General features: G+C 41.0%; 2 protein-coding genes across 3 annotated transcripts; one reads left to right on the top strand and one right to left on the bottom strand.

Moving 5' to 3' along the window:
- Window positions 1-2,320: 2,320 nt before the first annotated feature.
- LOC117967754 (breast cancer metastasis-suppressor 1 homolog) lies at window positions 2,321-14,557 on the bottom strand. 2 transcript variants are annotated; one of them, XM_059012196.1, is made up of 11 exons: window positions 14,311-14,557; window positions 12,534-12,707; window positions 11,735-11,825; window positions 11,089-11,216; window positions 10,392-10,471; window positions 8,680-8,776; window positions 7,873-7,965; window positions 6,492-6,556; window positions 5,262-5,301; window positions 5,056-5,167; window positions 2,321-4,242 (listed from the first exon to the last, which is right to left on the bottom strand). In XM_059012196.1, exons 2-11 carry the CDS (start codon window positions 12,685-12,687, stop codon window positions 4,125-4,127), a joined length of 978 nt encoding a protein of 325 aa, XP_058868179.1. In that variant the 5' UTR covers window positions 12,688-12,707; window positions 14,311-14,557; the 3' UTR covers window positions 2,321-4,124. The 2 variants fall into 2 exon arrangements, with proteins under 2 accessions (XP_058868179.1, XP_058868177.1); XM_059012194.1 differs by lacking the exon at window positions 14,311-14,557 and adding an exon at window positions 4,686-4,785 and having other exon boundaries at window positions 4,126-4,242; window positions 12,534-12,706.
- A 698-nt stretch (window positions 14,558-15,255) lies between these two features.
- LOC117962930 (peptidyl-prolyl cis-trans isomerase FKBP2-like) lies at window positions 15,256-20,316 on the top strand. The gene is made up of 6 exons (XM_059012197.1): window positions 15,256-15,340; window positions 15,500-15,670; window positions 16,460-16,572; window positions 17,135-17,181; window positions 17,750-17,785; window positions 19,118-20,316. The coding sequence occupies exons 2-6, from the start codon at window positions 15,512-15,514 to the stop codon at window positions 19,177-19,179; spliced, it is 417 nt and encodes a 138-aa protein (XP_058868180.1). The 5' UTR covers window positions 15,256-15,340; window positions 15,500-15,511; the 3' UTR covers window positions 19,180-20,316.
- The last annotated feature ends 1,480 nt before the right edge of the window (window positions 20,317-21,796 follow it).

Genomic DNA, 21,796 nt, shown 5'->3' with positions numbered 1-21,796 from the left:
ATTGCATGGTAATGTATTGTATTGTATTGCATGGCAGTGTATTGCATGGCAGTGTATTGTATTGTATTGCATGGCAGTGTATTGCATTGCATGGCAGTGTATTGTATTGCATGGTAATGTATTGTATTGTATTGCATGGCAGTGTATTGTATTGTATTGCATGGCAGTGTATTGTATTGTATTGCATGGCAGTGTATTGTATTGCATGGCATAGCAGTGTATTGTATTGCATGGCAGTGTATTGTATTGTATTGCATGGCAGTGTATTGTATTGCATGGCAGTGTATTGTATTGCATGGCAGTGTATTGTATTGCATTGCATGGCAGTGTATTGTATTGCATGGCAGTGTATTGTATTGTATTGTATGGCAATGTATTGTATTGTATTGCATGGCAATGTATTGTATTGCATGGCAGTGTATTGTATTGCATTGCATGGCAGTGTATTGTATTGTATTGCATGGCAGTGTATTGTATTGCATGGTAATGTATTGTATTGTATTGCATGGCAGTGTATTGTATTATATTGCATGGCAATGTATTGTATTGCATGGCAGTGTATTGTATTGCATGACAGTGTAGTGTATTGTATTGCATGGCAGTGTATTGTATTGCATGGCAGTGTAGTGTATTGTATTGCATGGCAGTGTATTGCATGGCAGTGTATTGTATTGTATTGCATGGCAGTGTATTGTATTGCATGGCAGTGTATTGTATTGTATTGCATGGCAGTGTATTGTATTGTATGGCAGTGTATTGTATTGCATGGCAGTGTATTGTATTGTATTGCATGGCAGTGTATTGTATTGCATGGCAGTGTATTGTATTGTATTGCATGGCAGTGTATTGTATTGCATGGCAGTGTATTGTATTGTATGGCAGTGTATTGTATTGTATTACATGGCAGTGTATTGTATTGTATTGCATGACAGTGTATTGTATTGTATTGCATGGTAATGTATTGTATTGCATGGCAATGTATTGTATTGTATTGCATGGCAGTGTATTGTATTGCATGGTAGTGTATTGTATTGCATGACAGTGTATTGTATTGTATTGCATGGCAGTGTATTGTATTGTATTGCATGGCAGTGTATTGTATTGTATTGCATGACAGTGTATTGTATTTTATTGCATGGCAGTGTATTGTATTGCATGACAGTGTATTGTATTGCATGACAGTGTATTGTGTTGTATTGCATGGCAGTTTATTGTATTGTATTGCATGGCAGTGTAGTGTGCAACGGTGGGTCAAGACAGGACCATCACAAGGAAGCAGGTCTTGGCAGTATCCCAGCTGAAGGATTGTGGGATGGCTGGTCCTGCTGCATTGACTCGCTCTTCATTTAAAGTAGCTGCTTCTCTCCTCTGCTGTGGGAGAGGCTGGGGCCCCAGGCTACTGGCTGTGATCCTGAACGAGGTGATCAATCAAACCGTTGGCTCGGAGCTCGTCCATGGCCTAGGGGCCAGCAGAACAAGCACCCCCCCCCCCCTTCTCTAGCTCACTTGTTCTCTCCTCTGTCTCTTTTTCTATTGCCAGATTTAATACAAGAGAACTCTCTATCTCTCGTGTTCTCTCCTCTCTCGTTCTCTCTAGTTCTCTCCTCTCTTGTTCTCCTCTCTTGTTCTCTCCTCGTTCCCTCTCCCTCTATCTCTCTTGTTCTCTCTCCCTCCTCTCTATCCTGTTCTCTCCCTCTCTCTCTTGTTCTCTCCCTCTCTTGTTCTCTCCCTCTCCCTTCTCTCTCCTCCATCTCTCCCCCCTCTCTCTCCCTTCTCTCTCCTCTCCCCCTCCTCTCTCTCTCTGAAATGTGGATGCAGCTCAGGGTTTGGAATTAGCTCTTGCATCGAGTAATTCACCCCCCCCCCCCCCCCCCCCCCCAGCTTGTCTCTTTGTCCTCCAGGGGCTGGCAGCTCACCCTCGCTGTAAACCTGGCAATCAAACAACTCAAGATGCGAGGGGACTGACAAACACAGAGATGAATCGTTCACACACAAAAGGTGTGTGTTCAGTGAGGTGGCACTGTTCATTAATTACATGACGGAACAATGTGAAAACGCAGGCAGAACAGAACAGAAAAACCTCAAGTAAAAAAAACACACCCAGACAAAGAAATGTCATTAGCAAGGATCATTTTCTAATATTTACTATGAAATTATAAATATATATTATTAACACACAGGTTAAACAATTCATACAAGCACCGCTTTTACTGCAAGCTTTTTAAAAATCTACAGCAGACTATATATCATTTATTATTATTTTTAAAAAACTTAAAATCACGAATCAGTAATAATCACTTTGTTTGATCTAGTCTTAGTGCAAATTCTAACATAAAAACATTACGGGTTAAAAAAATAATATTTATCCGGCTACAACACTACAAGCTCACTTCCTGTGTTACAGTTAAAAAGGTCCCCCGTCTAAGCCGGCACTACGTGTGGGTCAGAAGGTGGGGTTCCTAATACCAGAAACACAGGAAGTGAATTCGATAAAGTGAAAAATCTAGAAAATAAAAAAAAGATCAACAGAAAATACAATCAAAAGGCTGGCTGAAATATAGGTGCTGAAATCTTATCCTTTTGCTGTTAAAGATGAATGAGACCGTTGATAAAATCCATCTCAACCGTTAGGAACGTGGTCCTACGTCGGGTATATAGACGGTTACAGGCGGGGAACCATATTAGGGTTACGCTGTGCACTTCAATTAATGCTGTTTCATTTCTTACACATTTAATGTGTTTTTTGTTTTTCTACAGGATTATCACTGCTGTGGACAGGTGGGTCCCAGTAGTTAAAGAAAAGGGGGGCTCGATACCAGGAGGTTCAAATCCCGGCTCAGCCACTGACTCCCTGTGTGTGTGCGTGTGCGACCCTGAGCAAGTCACTTCACCTCCTTGTGCTCCGTCCTTTGGATGAGACGTCAAACAAACGAGCTCCTATTGGAAGTGACTCTGCAGCAGCAGCAGCAGTTGTTGATGAAGCAGAGTTCACCCCCCTAGTCTCTGCAAGTCGCTTTGGATAAAAGCGTCTGCTGAATGACTCATTAATAATAATAATAATAATAATAATAATAATAATAATAATAATAATAATAATAATAATAATAATAAATAGGTTGTGCACTAACGCATGCGCATCACTAATATTCTTCCCCAGCCATCAGATTTAAAAGTATTTTTTTCAGGAACCAATTTTTCCTGGAATCGTAAAGGCTGATGGATAAAGACCCGAGCAGAAAAAACAACATTGTAGAATGACACAAAACACACACGATATACAGCAGGAGATTAAACACACAGGGAATGAAATCTTAGGACAGTGGCGTGATGTTATTAAGTAGCCCTCTAAAAACTGCTTATGCAGCATTCAGAGTATTGAGAGCAGGGGTACAGCACTAACTAAACGTTATGCATCCCCCCTCCTACAGAATTAACTCCTCTAGTTTCATACAGTCGAACGAAACCCGCTGAGCAATGTTAGCATATTGAATTGCACGCAGCTTGCTTTGTAGTTTTCCCTATCCTGAACAAAATCTAACATGGAATACGACTGCACTGGCTTCCGAGAAGACTTTTTTTTTTTAAATCATTTTTTGTGTAGTTTCTACACCTTTTTTTTTTTCAAATAGTGTCAATCCTAAAATTCTAGGTGATGCAGAAATTTTGGCCACAGCTGTCCAGCCGCATCACTTCCAGGTCGATGACAAACTGCTTCCTCCACACTGTGCAACAAAGGAAACACAATACTTTGGGTTTTGAAACAACGCAAAACAGCACAGCATCAAGGGATAGGGGGCAGTATTTGAAAATCTTCAGGAGGGGGGTCTGCAGTGTTTTACTGGCAGATCGACATTCATTTGCCCTTTTCTCGAGGGGCAAAATACAGGGCAGATTTTATTAAGCGCAGGTTTTGCCAAGTGAATTGTTAAGAACTACCATAGGTGCTCCAAGACAATAATGTATCTGTTTCTAACACCAGAGATAAAACGCACCTAATTATTCATTCAGGTGCTATTATTCACGTGGCTACAATGCGGAGAGGCGTGACGGATCGCTACACTCTGAGTGCCTGTCACACAGTGGCAGTCTCTCTCAGTTCTGTGCTGTGAATTGGTTGGAGGGGATCATGCCTTCCGAATGGTGTATTTTCCCTTCTGGAGCTGGGAAACGTAGATTTTGGTTTTGCTTCCGTCTGTCCTTCTCAGCCACACCTCTCCAGTGCTCACTGCCGTGATGACAGCCCTGAAATAAAAGAGAACAAGATTAGATTATGTTTTGACAATATTTTCTCTAGGGCTTGAAACTCACACTAGCCCTGCTGCTGCTGCTGCACCCAGTCCTGCGGTTCAGAGCTCCCCTCAATGAAGTCTATTATTATTATTATTAATATTGAAATGATCAGGAGCCAGGAGTTTGAGCAGGGTTAGAAACTCACACTAGCCCTGCTGCTGCTGCTGCTGCACCCAGTCCTGGGGTTCAGAGCTCCCCTCAATGAAGTCTAGTATTATTATTATTACTATTATTATTAATATTGAAATGATCAGGAGCCAGGAGTTTAAGCAGAAAGGATAATTATGATAAATGACAGCAGTAGCAGAATACAGCAAAGTGTGGAGCAGTTCATGTTTTCAATAAATGTAACATTTCATTTTTTTAAATATATAAATCAAAAGGGGCTCGTTCACCTTCGAGGAATGTCAAAGAGGAGATTACTCCCCTACTCTCTCTGTCTCTCTCTCTCTCTGTCTGTCTCTCCCTCTCTTATTTGTGTTCCCACAGTGCCATCTAGTGTTTGCAACGGGAAAGTGACAATAAAATAACTATCGATGACGGTGCTCATTTATTTTGTTAAAAGCTATTATTGTCACGCTGCCTCGAGATCATTAAATCAACAGAATTAATTTAGCAAAGCGTTTAGCGCTGAATCCCCTTGCCGATTTCCTTCAAAATCCTGTTCCTGTTCCGTTCTGATCAACAAGCGTTAGATTGCTTGTGTACCTTCAGGGGTCACAGGCCAACAAAGGCTGTCTGTAAACTGGGAATCTCGTCACTTACTGGGAAGGCGGATCCTCTCTGATCTCCAGTAGGATGACGTGCCCTTTGCTGTAGCATTCGCCCTCGTAATACAGCTTCCCATCCTCGCACTTGGCAGAATATTGAATTTTGGCTGCGACAAGGACAGAAAAGGGTTAACGTTTTCATGGCTTGGGGGTGGGGGGGGGGGGTGGGGGGGGGATATATACAGAAGATTTCACACTCACTGTCTGATTTCTTCTTCATCGGAAGCACAGTTGCTTTAGCCTGTGAAACAGCAAAGTGTGATCAGTGTTTAGCTGGGGGCTGCCCCTTGGAAAAGTTGCAAGGCAAGTATGCATTTCATATAGATTAGGAATCTACCCTACCACAGTTTACTCTGGTTTGCAGTGTTTTTTAATATGCGTTTGCCATTGAATTTACACTGAAGACGCTGAGAGAGACTTCTAGTGGAAACGTTTGCCATTGAATTTACACTGAAGACGCTGAGAGAGACTTCTAGTGGAAACGTTTGCCATTGAATTTACAATGAAGACGCTGAGAATGACTTCTAGTGGAAACGTTTGCCATCGAATTTACACTGAAGACGCTGAGAGAGACTTCTAGTGGAAACGTTTGCCATTGAATTTACACTGAAGACGCTGAGAAAGACTTCTAGTGGAAACGTTTGCCGTTGAATTTACACTGAAGACGCTGAGAGACTTCTAGTGGAAACGTCTGCCACTGAATTTACACTGAAGACACTGAGCGAGACTTCTAGTGGAAACGTTTGCCATTGAATTTACACTGAAGACGCTGAGAAAGACTTCTAGTGGAAACGTTTGCCATTGAATTTACGCTGAAGACAGAGACTTCTAGTGGAAACGTCTGCCACTGAATTTACACTGAAGACACTGAGCGAGACTTCTAGTGGAAACGTTTGCCATTGAATTTACACTGAAGACGCTGAGAAAGACTTCTAGTGGAAACGTTTGCCATTGAATTTACGCTGAAGACAGAGACTTCTAGTGGAAACGTCTGCCACTGAATTTACACTGAAGACGCTGAGAGAGACTTCTAGTGGAAACGTTTGCCATTGAATTTACACTGAAGACGCTGAGAAAGACTTCTAGTGGAAACGTTTGCCATTGAATTTACACTGAAGACGCTGAGAAAGACTTCTAGTGGAAACATTTGCCATTGAATTTACGCTGAAGACAGAGACTTCTAGTGGAAACGTCTGCCACTGAATTTACACTGAAGACACTGAGAGAGACTTCTAGTGGAAACGTTTGCCATTGAATTTACACTGAAGACGCTGAGAAAGACTTCTAGTGGAAACGTTTGCCATTGAATTTACATGCTGTGTTTCTGTGCTTCACTGAGCTTTCACTACTCTTGGCTATATTTTTACTGTGGTATTTATAAAGGGACTTTGTTTTACAATTGAAGCTAGGGCGATGCTGCTGAATTTTTACCTTTTTGATGGCAGTCCAGTCTTCTAAGATGCTGATGTCTTGTAACATGTAAACGATGTACGGACCTGCGACCAGGTTAAGGAGCAAAAGACTTTGAACGCCAGCAACATTAAGGAGAATATTTCAGGGATGCAACCGAAATAAGACTCCCGTTGCACAGCAGTCGCTGTCCTGGTTTTGCTGTGAGTTTAAGAAGACACACCTGAGCTTGTTACCTGTACATCTGTAGCCAAAACTTTAGCATCACCTAGAATTTTAGGATCAATAAAAAAAAAATAATAATAATAATTATACGAACATAATTTAGATCTTTTACTGAACATCATGTAATCAAAGAAACTTCAAAATGACCTTGCAAAAAAATCTGTCAGTTTTTCAGTTAAGTATATGAGGAAGTGTGGAAACTACAAAGCGCTGGTGTGTAATTCAATATGTTAACGTAACATTATTCAGCAGGTTTCATTCGACTTTATCAAGCAAAATAAGTTCATTCTAGAGGGTGAGGCTAAACTTGTGGCCACAGCACTACACTGTGGCTAATCAAGCTTGTAGTAAAACCTGGAATAGGTGAAACCGCTATGCAGCAGGAGTCTTTTTTTCCATCCCTGCATTTAATACAGGAAAAAAAAGGCCACTGCCCTAAAACTGGAAGAAAATAACCATCCTAAATGCCTTTGCAATTTGTAGCAGAAGGTTTTATCACAGTCGTGTATTAATACGCATTAAGAAAGACTTGGAAGAACAGCTGCTTGATAAGCGCCTTTGACAGAAAGCAAATCAGCACTTCATTAAAATCGATCAATGAACGTTTAAAACGAGGCTCTCGGAGTGAAAGTCACCCTGATCAGTAATCGACTCATTGTCACAACATGGCTAGGTAACCCATTCCATACCCCTCCCCACTCTCCTCTGTGCTAAGAAGGATCGCTGGACCAGCGGTTAGAGAAAAAAGGTCTTGATACCAGGAGGTTCAAATCTAGGCTCAGCCACTGACTCACTCTGTGTGTGTGTGTGTGTGTGTGCGTGTGACCCTGAGCAAGTCACTTCACCTCCTTGTGCTCCGTCCTTCAGATGAGACGTAAAACAAACAAGCTCCTATTGGAAGTGACTCTGCAGCAGCAGCAGCAGTTGTTGATGATGCAGAGTTCACCCCCCTAGTCTCGGCAAGTCGCTTTGGATAAAAGCATCTGCTAAATGACTAATTCATAATAATAATAATAATAATAATAATAATAATAATATCTATCTCTGCTTAATGGAGAAGTATATGAACCTCACCTATTGACTGCATCATAGTTAAGAGAACAGCCCTGGCTGGCACTCGTGTAGAAGTCTATCCTGCTATTTATTCTGTTGATATTCCGACGCAGTGAAAGGATACCAGAGACCAAAACCGGCTTCCTCTTTTTCTCTGGCTTGGTCGGGTCACAGCGACGCCTGCTCTTCTTCGAATGGAGCTTGTCATTCCACCACTCTGAAAAAAAACATTGAAGACACTGAGAAAGACTTCCAGTGGAAACGTTTGCCATTGAATTGACACTGAAGACACTGAGAAAGACTTCTAGTAGAAACATCAGCCATTGAATTTACACTGAAGACGCTGAGAAAGACTTCTAGTAGAAACATCAGCCATTGAATTTACACTGAAGACGCTGAGAAAGACTTCTAGTAGAAACGTCTGCCATTGAATTGACACTGAAGACACTGAGAAAGACTTCTAGTGGAAACGTTTGCCATTGAATTGACACTGAAGACACTGAGAAAGACTTCTAGTAGAAACATCAGCCATTGAATTTACACTGAAGACGCTGAGAAAGACTTCTAGTAGAAACATCAGCCATTGAATTTACACTGAAGACGCTGAGAAAGACTTCTAGTAGAAACATCAGCCATTGAATTTACACTGACGACGCTGAGAAAGACTTCTAGTGGAAACGTTTGTCTGAGAATTATACAGGCGTTCCACTACAGACATATTTACCGCGACAAATATATGCGTATATAAACTATACATAATCAGTTAATCAACCAATCAATCAATCAGTTTATTTATCCAGACGAGTCAACTGAGAACAAATTGGTTTTTTATAGTTTAGCGATTGCGTTAAATGTACGGCAGATTTTTTTAAAGAAACGCACACATGCTTGCAAACGCTTCCTGTTTTCACAGTAAGTGTGTCTGTCTCACCGGAGCTGATGTCTATGGTCTGTCTGTCCTCTTCCAGTCTCTGAATCTTCTCCATCAGTTCGTTCTGCATGTTATCAAACAGCAGCAGCTTCTCACTCTGCAAAAGAAGGGATCGGAGCTGCATGAAGCGACATGCAAGCCCCTCCATCCATCTTCAGCTAGGGACAAAGGTTTAGCATCACCTAGAATTTTAGGACTGAGACATCCTTTAAAAAAAATAAAACTGTCTTTATAATATACAGCACTAGACCCTGATATTGATGCGATCCAGCCCTCTGAAATGTCTTTATAATATACAGCACTAGACCGATATTGATGCGATCCAGCCCTCTGAAATATCTTTATAATATACAGCACTAGACCCTGATATTGATGCGATCCAGCCCTCTGAAATGTCTTTATAATATACAGCGCTAGACCCTGATATTGATGCGACACAGCCCTCTGAAATGTCTTTATAATATACAGCACTAGACCCTGATATTGATGCGACACAGCCCTCTGAAATGTCTTTATAATATACAGCACTAGACCCTGATATTGATGCGATCCAGCCCTCTGAAATGTCTTTATAATATACAGCACTAGACCGATATTGATGCGATCCAACCCTCTGAAATGTCTTTATAATATACAGCACTAGACCCTGATATTGATGCAATCCAGCCCTCTGAAATGCCTTTATAATATACAGCACTAGACCCTGATATTGATGCGATCCAGCCCTCTGAAATGTCTTTATAATATACAGCACTAGACCCTGATATTGATGCGATCCAGCCCTCTGAAATGTCTTTATAATATACAGCACTAGACCGATATTGATGCGATCCAACCCTCTGAAATGTCTTTATAATATACAGCACTAGACCCTGATATTGATGCGATCCAGCCCTCTGAAATGTCTTTATAATATACAGCACTAGACCCTGATATTGATGCGATCCAGCCCTCTGAAATGTCTTTATAATATACAGCACTAGACCCTGATATTGATGCGATCCAGCCCTCTGAAATGTCTTTATAATATACAGCACTAGACCCTGATATTGATGCGATCCAGCCCTCTGAAATGTCTTTATAATATACAGCACTAGACCCTGATATTGATGCGATCCAGCCCTCTGAAATGTCTTTATAATATACAGCACTAGACCCTGATATCGATGCGATCCAGCCCTTTGAAATGTCTTTATAATATACAGCACTAGACCCTGATATTGATGCGACACAGCCCTCTGAAATGTCTTGAACATAAATTTATATATATATATATATATTTTTTTTTTTCTCATTGTGTAATCAAAGAAACTACAAAATGATATTGCAAAAGTCTCTACCGGAAGCCATAATAGTAGTACAGTAGATTTCATGTTAGATTTAGAAACGTTTTTCAATGTGTCCGTTTGTGTATGGAAAAACTACAAAGTGGTGTGCAATTCAGTATGTTAACGTAACATTATTCAGCAGGTTTCGTTCGACTTTATGGAGCAACATTAGTTCATTCTATAGGGGGGTGATGCAAAACTTTTGGCCAGAGAGCGGTACAATAATTTCTACAAATGCCTTTGTCCATTACTTGGAGAACCGGTCAATTTATTTTTCAGAACATTAAAAATAAAAAAATTAATTAAAATAAAAAAATATATATATTATATATGAATAAATCCTAACCCCTTGTCCTAATCACTTTTAAGATTCATTTTCAGTACCTCCATGTGCTGTCTGGCCCCCTGCATTTCACAGTCGTACTTGTTATGAATCACTTGAAGGCACAGGTCCCTATAAACGCCTGCAGAGAAAGAGAGAGAGAGAATAACGAGGAGAGAACGGTTACAGGAAACACTTTAAAACAACAGCTACAAATTCCTAATGAATTCCGGCTGACGGGAATAACGCCTGCATATCTCATCCTCCCAGTTCCAAAGCCGTTCGTTTCGCATCAAGCCGCTGTTAATTCGATTTAATCTCTTCCTTTGTAGCAAATTCTGATGAGTGGATAATGCATGCCTTACAACACTGCCCCCTGGTGGCAAGCCGGTAAATCAACTTATGCAGAAGTTCTTATATCCACTGGGGGCTGCGTTGCAGTGGGGGACAGGTTATCGGTTACACTCTGGTGTGCCAACTGTACCTAGAGGGAAGACATGTTAGAGAGCTCTACAGAGGGCTACAGGCTTAGTTTAGATACTGCTAAAGTCTGTTGCAGGGATGGGAATAAGACTCCCGTTGCACAGCAGTTTGATCCATTCCTGGTTTTCCTATGAGTTTAATAACAAGACGCAACAGAGCTAGTTAGCTAGACCCGCTGTGGCGAATTAAGCTGGTCGTAAATAAAACGTGGAATGAGTGACACTGCTGTGCAATAGGAGTTTCCATCCCCGGTCACTGCCTGCCTGGGCAGCGTACCAGCCACTTCAGTGCGGATCTTCATGTTCTTCTGTAAGGCGGCCACGGGTTCGATATACTCTGTTGCCGTCCCAGCTATCACCTCTTCCAGCTTCGCCTTCACTTGGTTTAACCGCTCCTTGAAAAGCCTGCAAAACACAACAGTTGAATTGACAGGGCCCGCGATTGCTACCTTAGACAGAACTTTGAGTTCTCGGTGCAGCAGCAGCAGCAGGGCTGGTGTGAGTTTGTAACCCTGCTCAAACTCCTGATCATTTCAATATTAATAATAATAATACTAGACTTCATTGAGGGGAGCTCTGAACCCCAGGACTGGGTGCAGCAGCAGCAGCAGCAGGGCTAGTGTGAGTTTGTAACCCTGCTCAAACTCCTGGCTCCTGATCATTTCAATATTAATAATAATAATACTAGACTTCATTGAGGGGAGCTCTGAACCCCAGGACTGGGTGCAGCAGCAGCAGCAGGGCTGGTGTGAGTTTGTAACCCTGCTCAAACTCCTGGCTCCTGATCATTTCAATATTAATAATAATAATACTAGACTTCATTGAGGGGAGCTCTGAACCCCAGGACTGGGTGCAGCAGCAGCAGCAGCAGCAGCAGCAGGGCTCGTGTGAGTTTCTAACCTTGTCAATAGTAGTCCACTTACTTCTCCTTTAGATCCATGAACTGCTTCTCCAGGTCAGACATTTCATCCAGACACTCGATCCTTCTTCTTTCACAGTCTTCATCGTCCATTTCTACAGGAACAGAGAGTTCCTTTTCAATCACTTCTGAGGCTGTATTCTTTTCACAGGTATCACAGATTTCACCCTTTCTATGCAACGTGTGTTCAATCCTTCAACGAAAGCAAACTAAACCGACTGCCGGATTCCGAAACGCTTTATCATCACAGCGGGTCGGAAAACACCAAGAAAACGGATCGTTTTTTAGGTTTCAGTTTCTTTTACATCGTCAGAGAAGCATCTAAAGGGCAGAATTAATAACAGTTTCATTCATGCTTGATTCAGGCGGTTATCAAAAGTTAACATAACATTAGAGTTAATGAGAACATTTAAACAGCAGGGAGTTAAAAATGTTCAGAAAAAAGAAAACTACAACGTAGCCTGTGCCTCAAATGAGGGCAAAGGCTATTAATGTAACGAGTTAACATAATGTGAGCATCACAGGGTCTCTCTCTCTCTCTCTGTCTGTTTGTCTGTCTGTGTCTCTCTCTCTCTGTCTGTGTTTGTGTGTCTCTCTCTTCTCCGTCTGTCTGTCTCTCTCTCTCGCTCTCTCTAACTCTGTCTGTCTGTCTGTCTGTGTCTGTCTCTCTCTTTCTGTGTTTGTGTGTCTCTATCTGTATCTCTCTCTCTCTGTGTGTCTGTCTCTCTCCCGCTGTCCCCCCTCTCTCTCTCTCCGTCCCCCTCTCTCTGTGTGTGTCTCTCTCCCTCTCTCTCAGTTCTCACCTGAGCTCTCTTCCTCCGGCTCAGTCTCGGACTCGCTGCCGCTCTCCTCCTCCTCCTCCTCCTCCTCCTCCTCTTCCTCCCCGTTAGCCTCGGTGGTCGAGTCGCCCTCGACCTCCATCTCCTCCGGTTCCTTCAGTGTGGGCTGCACTGGCATCTCAATCAAAAGGGTTACGCCTTCAAACGGGGGACACAAGTCGTGCAGGGCCAAGCACGTTGAGGAAGCTCATTAGCACCACAGATTATTATTGATCAATCATTTAGAGGACGCTTTTATCCAAAGAGACTTACAGAGACTAGGGGGGGTGAACTCTGCATCATCAACAACTGCTGCTGCTGCTGCTGCAGAGTCACTTCCAATAGGAGCTCGTTTGTTTTACGTCTCATCCGAAGGACGGAGCACAAGGAGGTGAAGTGACTCGCTCAGGGTCGCACACACAGAGACTCACACACACACACACAGTGAGTCAGTGGCTGGGATTTGAACCTCCTGGTATCAAGACCCCTTTTCTTTAAACACTGGACCACCATTGCGTTATTTCACAATAATTATTGACTTTTTTTTTTTAACTACATAACGGGGCAGCAGTGTGGAGTAGTGGTCAGGGCTCTGGACTCTTGACCGGAGGGTCGTGGGTTCAATCCCTTGTGGGAGACACTGCTGCTGTACCCTTGAGCAAGGTACTTTACCTAGATTGCTCCAGTAAAAACCCAACTGTATAAATGGGGAATTGTATGTAAAAATAATGTGATATCTGTATAATGTGAAATAATGTGTAATGTGATATCTTGTAACAATTGTAAGTCGCCCTGGATAAGGGCGTCTGCTAAGAAATAAATAATAATAATAATAATTAATAATTATACAAAATATAAAAGTATATATAAGTTAAGGGATATAACAAATAATATTATATATATATATATATATATATATATATATATATATATATATATATATATATAAACAGGAATTTACAAATAAAGGACAGTGAAGAGGAGCTTACGAAGTCTCCAGGACTCGAGAGGATGAGCGGAGAGGGAATAGAAAACACGAGGGACCGCAGATAGGAAGGCGCAGTCTGACGAATAGAAAAATACGAACGAATAATATCCCATTAAACAGCATACTGTAAGAAAACTAGATCACACTCCTGTGTTAAAAAATGCAGAGCAGGAGAGAATGGCAGTCAAAGGAAAAAACAAAAAGTTTCCCTCAATATTTATTATCATATCACAGACGAAGCTCGCAGTGTTTCGGTCCCGCTTCAAAGAGATTACACAGCACAAAAATAAAAAAGGGGGGGCGTTTCGAAACGTTGTCTATTGTTGAATATTCTTAAAAAAAAACGAACAACTTTTTAAGGTAAGCCGGGAAAGCATAAGAATGATGCCGTAGATTTAGTTTCGGTGACGTTAATTTATTTTGAAATTAAGAGTATTATTGCGTTTGTTTTGTTTTGTTACAGTGAAATATCTCAACACAAACCCCCTAAAATTAAACAGTTATCTGCGGATAAAACTACACGACAGACGTGGTAATGTACACGCTTAAATGATCAGTATTTTAATGTATTAATATAACGTTTCCTGACGTACGTTTGATGTAGGTGTGCAGCTAAATTCTCATTTTGAAAGAGGATTAACTCTTGAGTTTTTTTTTTCTAGTATGTGTATTTGACACGAAACTAAAACAGTAAATTAAATGACGTTGAAGTAATCTAGCAATGCAGATGAAACGTTTCGTGTTTGACGTGTTTGTTGTTTTGGTTCTGCTTACCTTACAGATTATATTGAATAATAAGATCGGGCTTTTTCAACTCCACTTCCTCCATCAACTCTCAAACTTCACGAAGCCTTCTCGCCTCCGCCAATCAGGGGAGACCCGTTTGCAAATCCACCAATTGCAGCGCGATCTCTGAGACGCTTGGCCAATCACCGTCGAATGCTACCGTATTTTTGTTCGACCAATGAATTTTAAGTAAAAATTGCCTTCGTCCAATCGAAACTGCGGACAGGTATAACCAACTGTAAGAGATTATGTTTTAAAAACAAGATTGGTTTTTTATTTGCAATTTCAATTTGGCGCGTTTTATAGTTTTTTTTTTAAATTTCATTGAAATGAGATTATCTCTGTTGGCGTAAAGGGCAATTTTAAAAAAGAAATCTTTATCGTTGTAAATTTAGGTTCGAACAATGATTTCTGAGGTGTTTTTTTTAAAAATAAATATGTGCATTACATTTATAAATAACATAAATGCCATTTTATATTACAAAATACAAACATATTCTCAAATCTATAACTTTGAGACGTTCCTACAGCGGCAAACTGAAGACTTTCTTTACAAAAACATCCGCATACTGTTATTATTATTATTATTATTATTATTATTATTATTATTATTATTATTATTATTTTCCTAGTAAGTTTGAAATAAGATGGTCAGTTTTCACATTACAAAAGCAGTCAAAATTAAAGGTAATTCTGCGCTGCTTAGAAAAAAACGGCATAAAATCGTTACAACACGTCAGTTATAATATATATTTAACCCATCAAGTACCAAATAAATGTTTCCTTTTAAAATAAAAACAGAAACAATTTGTATTTATGTAACTTGAGCGTTACATTTAGACTTAGCAAAAAAAAAAAAAACGTGAGCAAGTTATCTTAATAATATACAGTAGTTAAAAAATTTTAAAAATATGACAGTTAAAACTGTAGCTAAGGAGATAAAACCGGAACTTGTATTATTTGCTTCCTGTGTTGAACTTCGTGTGGCGGACAGAGGAACGAATAACAAAAATAATAGGTAACAAAAATAACAGAGAAGAAACCGTGCCTCGTTAATGCGTTATTTTTAATTGTGAGCGCGTAAAATAAACCTGCCTGTCGCACGCGTTTGATATTATGATGTTAATTGATGGTTTTGGGAGTTAGTTTCTCTGTTTTCGTTTGTGTTTCTCTGCAGTCTTCCTCCAGGATGAAGGCCGGTCTTGTCGGAGCGGTGTTGCTTGTGGCTCTCTGCTCTTTTTGCCATGGCGACGAGGGGAAGAAGAAACTGCAGATCGGGATTAAGAAGAGGGTGGATAACTGCCCGCTCAAATCGCGCAAGGGAGACGTCCTGCACATGCACTACACCGTGAGTCCCTGTTGAATTCAACCCGACGAAAAGCTGACTCAAGCGAACCGAAAAACTATCAGATCTGCATACAGACTCCTGTTGCACAGCAGTGTGATCCAGTCCAGGTTTTACTACCAGCTTGATCAGCCCCCAGTGTGTCTAGCTAACAAGCTCAGGTGTGTCTTATTATTAAACTCCCAGTGAAACCAGGACTGGATCACACTGCTGTGCAGCGGGAGTCTGTTCTCCTCATCGGGGATGGAAATGAGATTCCCATTGCACAGCAGTGTGATCCAGTCCAGGTTTTACTGCTACCAGCTTGATCAGCCCCCCAGTGTGTCTAGCTAACAAGCTCAGGTGTGTCTGATTATTAAACTCCCAGTGAAACCAGGACTGGATCACACTGCTGTGCAGCGGGAGTCTGTTCTCCTCATCGGGGATGGAAATGAGACTCCCGTTGCACAGCAGTGTCACCCGTTCCAGGTTTTACTGCTACCAGCTGCTTGATTAATCACTAGTGATTAGGTAGGGTATTGGTAAAACCAGGAATGGATCAGACTGCTGTGCAGCTTGTCTGAGTTTGACACCATGGTGTTATATTATCAAGAAAGGTGGCCCAATTTATTTCAGTCTGAATTGCAGTCCTAATTGACAGGCGTGCCATTACCCCAAAAGACACCTCATGATTATACTAATGATTTAAGTTATTGAGGAAGCAGAGTTCACCCCCCCCCCCCCCCCCCCCCTCCTCCCAGTCTCTGTAAGTCGCTTTGAGATAAATGACAAATTAATAATAATTCTTTGCAGGGTAAACTGGAAGATGGCACCGAGTTTGATAGCAGCCTGCCACGAAACCAGCCGTTCACCTTTACCCTGGGCACAGGGCAGGTCATCAAAGGCTGGGACCAAGGCCTTCTTGGGTACGGATTCAAAATCATTCATCTTCAAAAAGAGGGTTAGGGGGCTGTGGCTTAGCAACAGCTTCACCCATTACCCCCCCCCCCCCCCCCTCCGGGTGTCTAGGTAACAAGGTCAGGTGTGTCTTATTATTAAACTCCTAGTGTAATACAGCGTTTCTCAAACCCCACCGGTCATGGGACCCCCTCTGTTGAGTCTGCTGGTTTTCATTCAAACACTGAACCAGACCCTTCATTGAACTGATCGTTAGCTTAATTAGACCTTTTTAATTGTTTTCAGCTCTTAAACATTTTAAATCTTTTTCAGAGTGGAGAACAATGGAAGGGGGAAAAAAAAGGTCTAATTTAAGCAAGCGATCAGTTCAATGAAGGGTCTGGTTCAGTAATTGAGAGCTCAGATGGAATGGAAACCAGCAGACTCAACAGAGGGGGCACGGGACCGGGGGTTGGGGAGCGTTGATGTAACAGTACACCCGGGTCCATTCTTTATTTTACTTCGGCACAGGCTGGCGGGTTGAAAAACGCCAGACAGCAACAGAACTGAACCTTTTTTGTTGTTGTTTAGGATGTGCGAAGGAGAGAAAAGAAAACTGGTCATTCCTTCTGAACTGGGTGAGTACTGAGAGAAGCGAATGTTCGAGTGTCTGGACGGAGCGCTCCACAGGCGAGGGGCGCTGGTGTGGATCGGGGGGGGGGGGGGGGCTGATTCCCCGTTCAGAGTGAAGAAACAGCGGCTTGGGTTGGTGTGGATCGCTGGGTCCCTGTTTCCATGTACTTAATATTAAGACCTAGTTGATTGTTCATTAGTAGGCTCATCTGCATAGTTTCTTGAGATCAGAAAACGCACAGCTTACAGTTTAAAAAAAAAGTCATCTTAAATCTGCTGGAATCTGAACTTTCTGCTGCTGTGCTCCTGGTCTCTGGGACTCTATCCCGGTCGACAGAATCAGGTTGAAACGTTCAATTCTTTTGAAGTCTAAATTTGAAAAAGTGCTTTATTTTATTTTTATTTTTTAAACTTGCTTTTAAGTAATCGTTTGCAGCTGCAGGACGTTGTACACGTGAACTCTCCTGTTTTGTTTTTGACTTTGGCACAGCCCATGGTGTGAAGGGAGGGAGTGCTGTAGACAAATACATTGGTGTTGTATTGTAAATTCAATTTATTTTGTTTGTTTTCTAGGGTATGGAGATAGGGGAGCCCCACCAAAAATCCCAGGTAAGCAATACGAGGATGTCTTCAAATCATTTACAATCAAAAATATATAAGAAGTATTTACAAACCACATGAGTTGAGCTCTTTACAGCCAATCAAAGGGTTTTGTATTTTTCAAAGGTTTACTGTGAAGGTCTTAACCCTTTCAGAACCAAGCATTTTTCAGTGTGATGCTCCCCCCAGGACTTTTTGGCTGTAGTTGACTCTCAAACTATAAAAATTCACAACAGTCTCTTACAGTAGCATCTTGCAAATGATGTCCTTTTTTTCAGCACACTCTGGGGAACGTTATAAAGGACTTAAACTTTTTGCATTTGTTTTCCCCAACATAATATTTAGTTTTTTTTGTTTTGTATAAAACATGTTATTCTATGACCTGACAGACCTTACAATACTTCCTGAAGGTTTTGTTGAAAAATATTGATGTTTTGGGCAAATTCACAAGACATGGTTTCACCTGAGTGATTGCAATGACATCGTACAAGTTTATTCTCAGGGTCTTTATAAGCAAAAATGGACACTACTCTCGATTTTATATTCTCAAAATAAGTATTTATAAATAAAACAAGTCACTGATTTCATTATTATCAAAAAACGTAGCTGATCCATTTAGTTCATGAAATAGTATCTGCTCCTATCCACTCGTTTCTTGATATTTATAAATGTTGTAAAAAACTATAAATTAAAACACATGACAGAATAAATGTTCTAATATAATTTACAGTCAAATACATCAGATTTAGCTTTTTGTTATTTGCTCTAAACAAGTTCCTGTGATGTTTTGTTTCTGCTTTTTTGTCTACCTGGCTGCTGTAAACTCTCTCCGCCTTTCAGACGCTAAATTCCCCTCTCAGTGACGTCACAGGAAAAAAAGAATTATCAGGAAGTGAACGTCAGTCCCTCCCCTATCCATTGATGTGTGTTTCAAGCCTGTACTGCAAAGTACGGTGGCTCTATAAGTCTAAAAAACATTTACACGATCGTGGTCCTAGAAGCCCACTTCAGTATGGTTGTGTTAACACCATCCCGGTCCTTAAAGGGTTAAGCGGACAGTGATGAAAGGTGAATTTAGTTTTCACTGTCCTAAAGGGAACATATAGCAACTGTGTTTTATAATGTGGAATATCTGACCTGGTAAAGAAACGCAGTATTCTTCAGACGTAGTAATAGTTTGAGACATTCATTCCAACTGAGCTCTCAATTAATTACACCCTTAATTGAACGGAATGTGCTTAATTAGACCTTTTTTTTTAAATTGTTTTCAGCTTTGCAGATTTCAAGTTGGCTGTAACGTTTTAGAATTGAACTGATTTCCTTCCTCCTCCCCCCCGCTAGGTGGCGCTACTCTGATCTTTGAAGTGGAGCTGCTGAAGATCGAAAACCGATCAGAACTGTAAATTTGCAAACCAAATCCCTCACACTGCCACAATAAAGAACGGCATTTCAGCAACATGCTTACTGATTTTGATGTGCAACCAACTGATTGCTTTACCGTTATTAGACACACAAATACCCCCACAAGTGTAGCTTACACAAGGTGTGCTGCAAAACTGTATACCAACCAAAAATACATATTTGTATTATTATTTAGTCATTTAGCAGATGCTTTTATCCAAAGCGACTTAAAGACTAGTTGGGGTGAACTATGCATCACAACTGCTGCTGCAGAGTCACTTCCAATAGGACCTCGTTTTTAAGTCTCATCCGAAGCCTATTTCTGTTGGAAGAAAATGTCTTTTGTTCGTTTGCAGATTTTAGTTGCAGTTGCGCTTCTCCCCCAGCAGATGTCACTGCTGCTCAGGGAATCGCTCCTCTAGAGCTTGACTCATGAAAGGTTTTGGGAGGAATGTGTACTGTGAGTCGCACGTGGCAGTCTCTCACTGGCGTCTTGTCATCTTCACAGCAGAAGCGATTTAGTAGTGGAATCTGCAAAGCGTTACTGTAGGTGTCGTGAATCATTCCTTTAATTTTAAAGCAGTACAACGCAGCTAAGGATTAAATACGTACCGCAGCCTCCCATTTATTGAACAGTTTACAGTACCTGGCCACGTTTAGGTTCTGTTCAAGTTGAACTGTGAAATATGTCAGGATCATTTCAAAATGCGGTTTTGAATGATTTTTTTTTCTTCCTTGGTATTTACAATCACGGTCCAAATATCTCTTGTTCCAGCGTTTTATAAGAAAGTTAAGCTTTATTTGTGGGAAACGCGTCTCCCTTGTATCTTTTAAAGGGTTAAATAGATTTCAGCGGTGGTTAGCGCGGCTGCCTCGCAGCTCCAGGGTCCTGGGTTCGATTCCTGGCCTCAGGGGTCTGTCTGTGTGGAGTTTGCATGTTCTCCCCGTGTTTGCAGGTTTTTATCAACCCTAAAAATTAACAATGTTAACAGTTAATAAACTAAAAATAAAAAACGGCCCTTCAAATAAATCGTGACGAAATTCAAAAAATGGTTGCAAACATTAAAAACTAAAGGTGGAGAAAAACAAATACATTTTGAAAATTGAATCTATTTTTTTTTTTTTTTTGTTTTTCTTTTCTTAAACACACAGACTGTTAGCGTTGCAGAAGTAAAAACATTTACAGATTATTGAAGCGAGTGGTTCACCCACTTTGGTTTGCAAGCTGGGCATGTTTTAACAAAACGTGGGGGGCGGGGGGATCATGTCTGGAATGTGATGATTTTCTGTCCTGAGTGATTCAGTCCTGTCTTGATGGTTTTGTAAAAGCATTAGAAACAGTTGATCTAATTCGTAATATTTGAATAAAACGTGTTCATAACGAACTGAGTCTTCCTCTTGTGATTATTATTATTATTATTATTATTATTAATTTAGCAGACGCTTTTATCCAAAGCGACTTACAGAGACTAGGGGGGGTGAACTCTGCTTCATCAACAACTGCTGCTGCTGCTGCTGCTGCAGAGTCACTTCCAATAGGACCTCGTTTGTTTTGCGTCTCATCCGAAGGACGGAGCACAAGGAGGTGAAGTGACTTGCTCAGGGTCACACACACACACACACACACACACACACACACACACACACACACACACACACACACACACACACACACACACACACACACACACACACACACACACACACACACACACACACACACACACACACACACACACACAGAGGGAGTCAGTGGCTGAGCCGGGATTTGAAACTCCTGGTATGAAGACCCCTTTCTCTAACCGCTGTGAAACCAAAAGTCTAAAACGTCTTTTTAATTTCAATTCTTTCTGACCGTTTGGTAAAGTGTTAACAAAACCTCGCGTTGCAGAAATCCGGTCAAAATGCCACTGCAAAATCCCGTTGCTTGTCAGTGATTTATTGTCCATTAAAACCATGCTGGGGTTTAACAGCTGCAGTTGACTGTATGCATAATGTCTAAAAGATAATGTGATATCTTATAACAATTGTAAGTCGCCCTGGATAAGGGCGTCTCCTAAGAAATAAATAATAATAATAATGCATGGGATCTTCGACAAATCCAGTGTTTTTAGTTGAACTGAAGCCAATGCTCAAGAAAGCCACTTTCTTAAATTTAAATTAAAAGTAAGCGTGTAAAGGCAATTCGTAGCGGTAGTCATTTCCTTTCCTTAGTAATTTTAGGTATTTTTCTTCTTTTTATATTGAAGACCCTCTCAGTGCCAAAGCAGGTGTCAGCTGTTCGCGGCTCTCTATGGGGCTCTTTATCAGGCGGCGGGCGGGGAGGCGCCAGCCAAAACGAGGCAATGCCAAGCCAAAATCTCAAACACAGAGCTCTTAAAAGGCAACTCATCCCCCCTCTATTAACCGTATTCTTTTTGCTATTAATAATTGTAAAATACCCTTTTTGCAGTTTTGCAACAACGATCTGTAAAATAGTGCCCGGGACAAACATTTTCTAACTGCTTAAATTTAAAAATTACCTTTTTTTTTCTCCTATTGTATGTTTTAAAGGACAAAAAAAAATTTAAAAAAAATGAAACGTTTCTAAAAGGGGTGGTGATTCTGAAGGTATATAAG

The sequence above is a fragment of the Acipenser ruthenus genome, chromosome 43 (genome assembly GCF_902713425.1).
Source record: "Acipenser ruthenus chromosome 43, fAciRut3.2 maternal haplotype, whole genome shotgun sequence".
Lineage (NCBI taxonomy): Eukaryota > Metazoa > Chordata > Actinopteri > Acipenseriformes > Acipenseridae > Acipenser > Acipenser ruthenus.
This window is presented reverse-complemented; position numbering and strand designations above follow the sequence as displayed.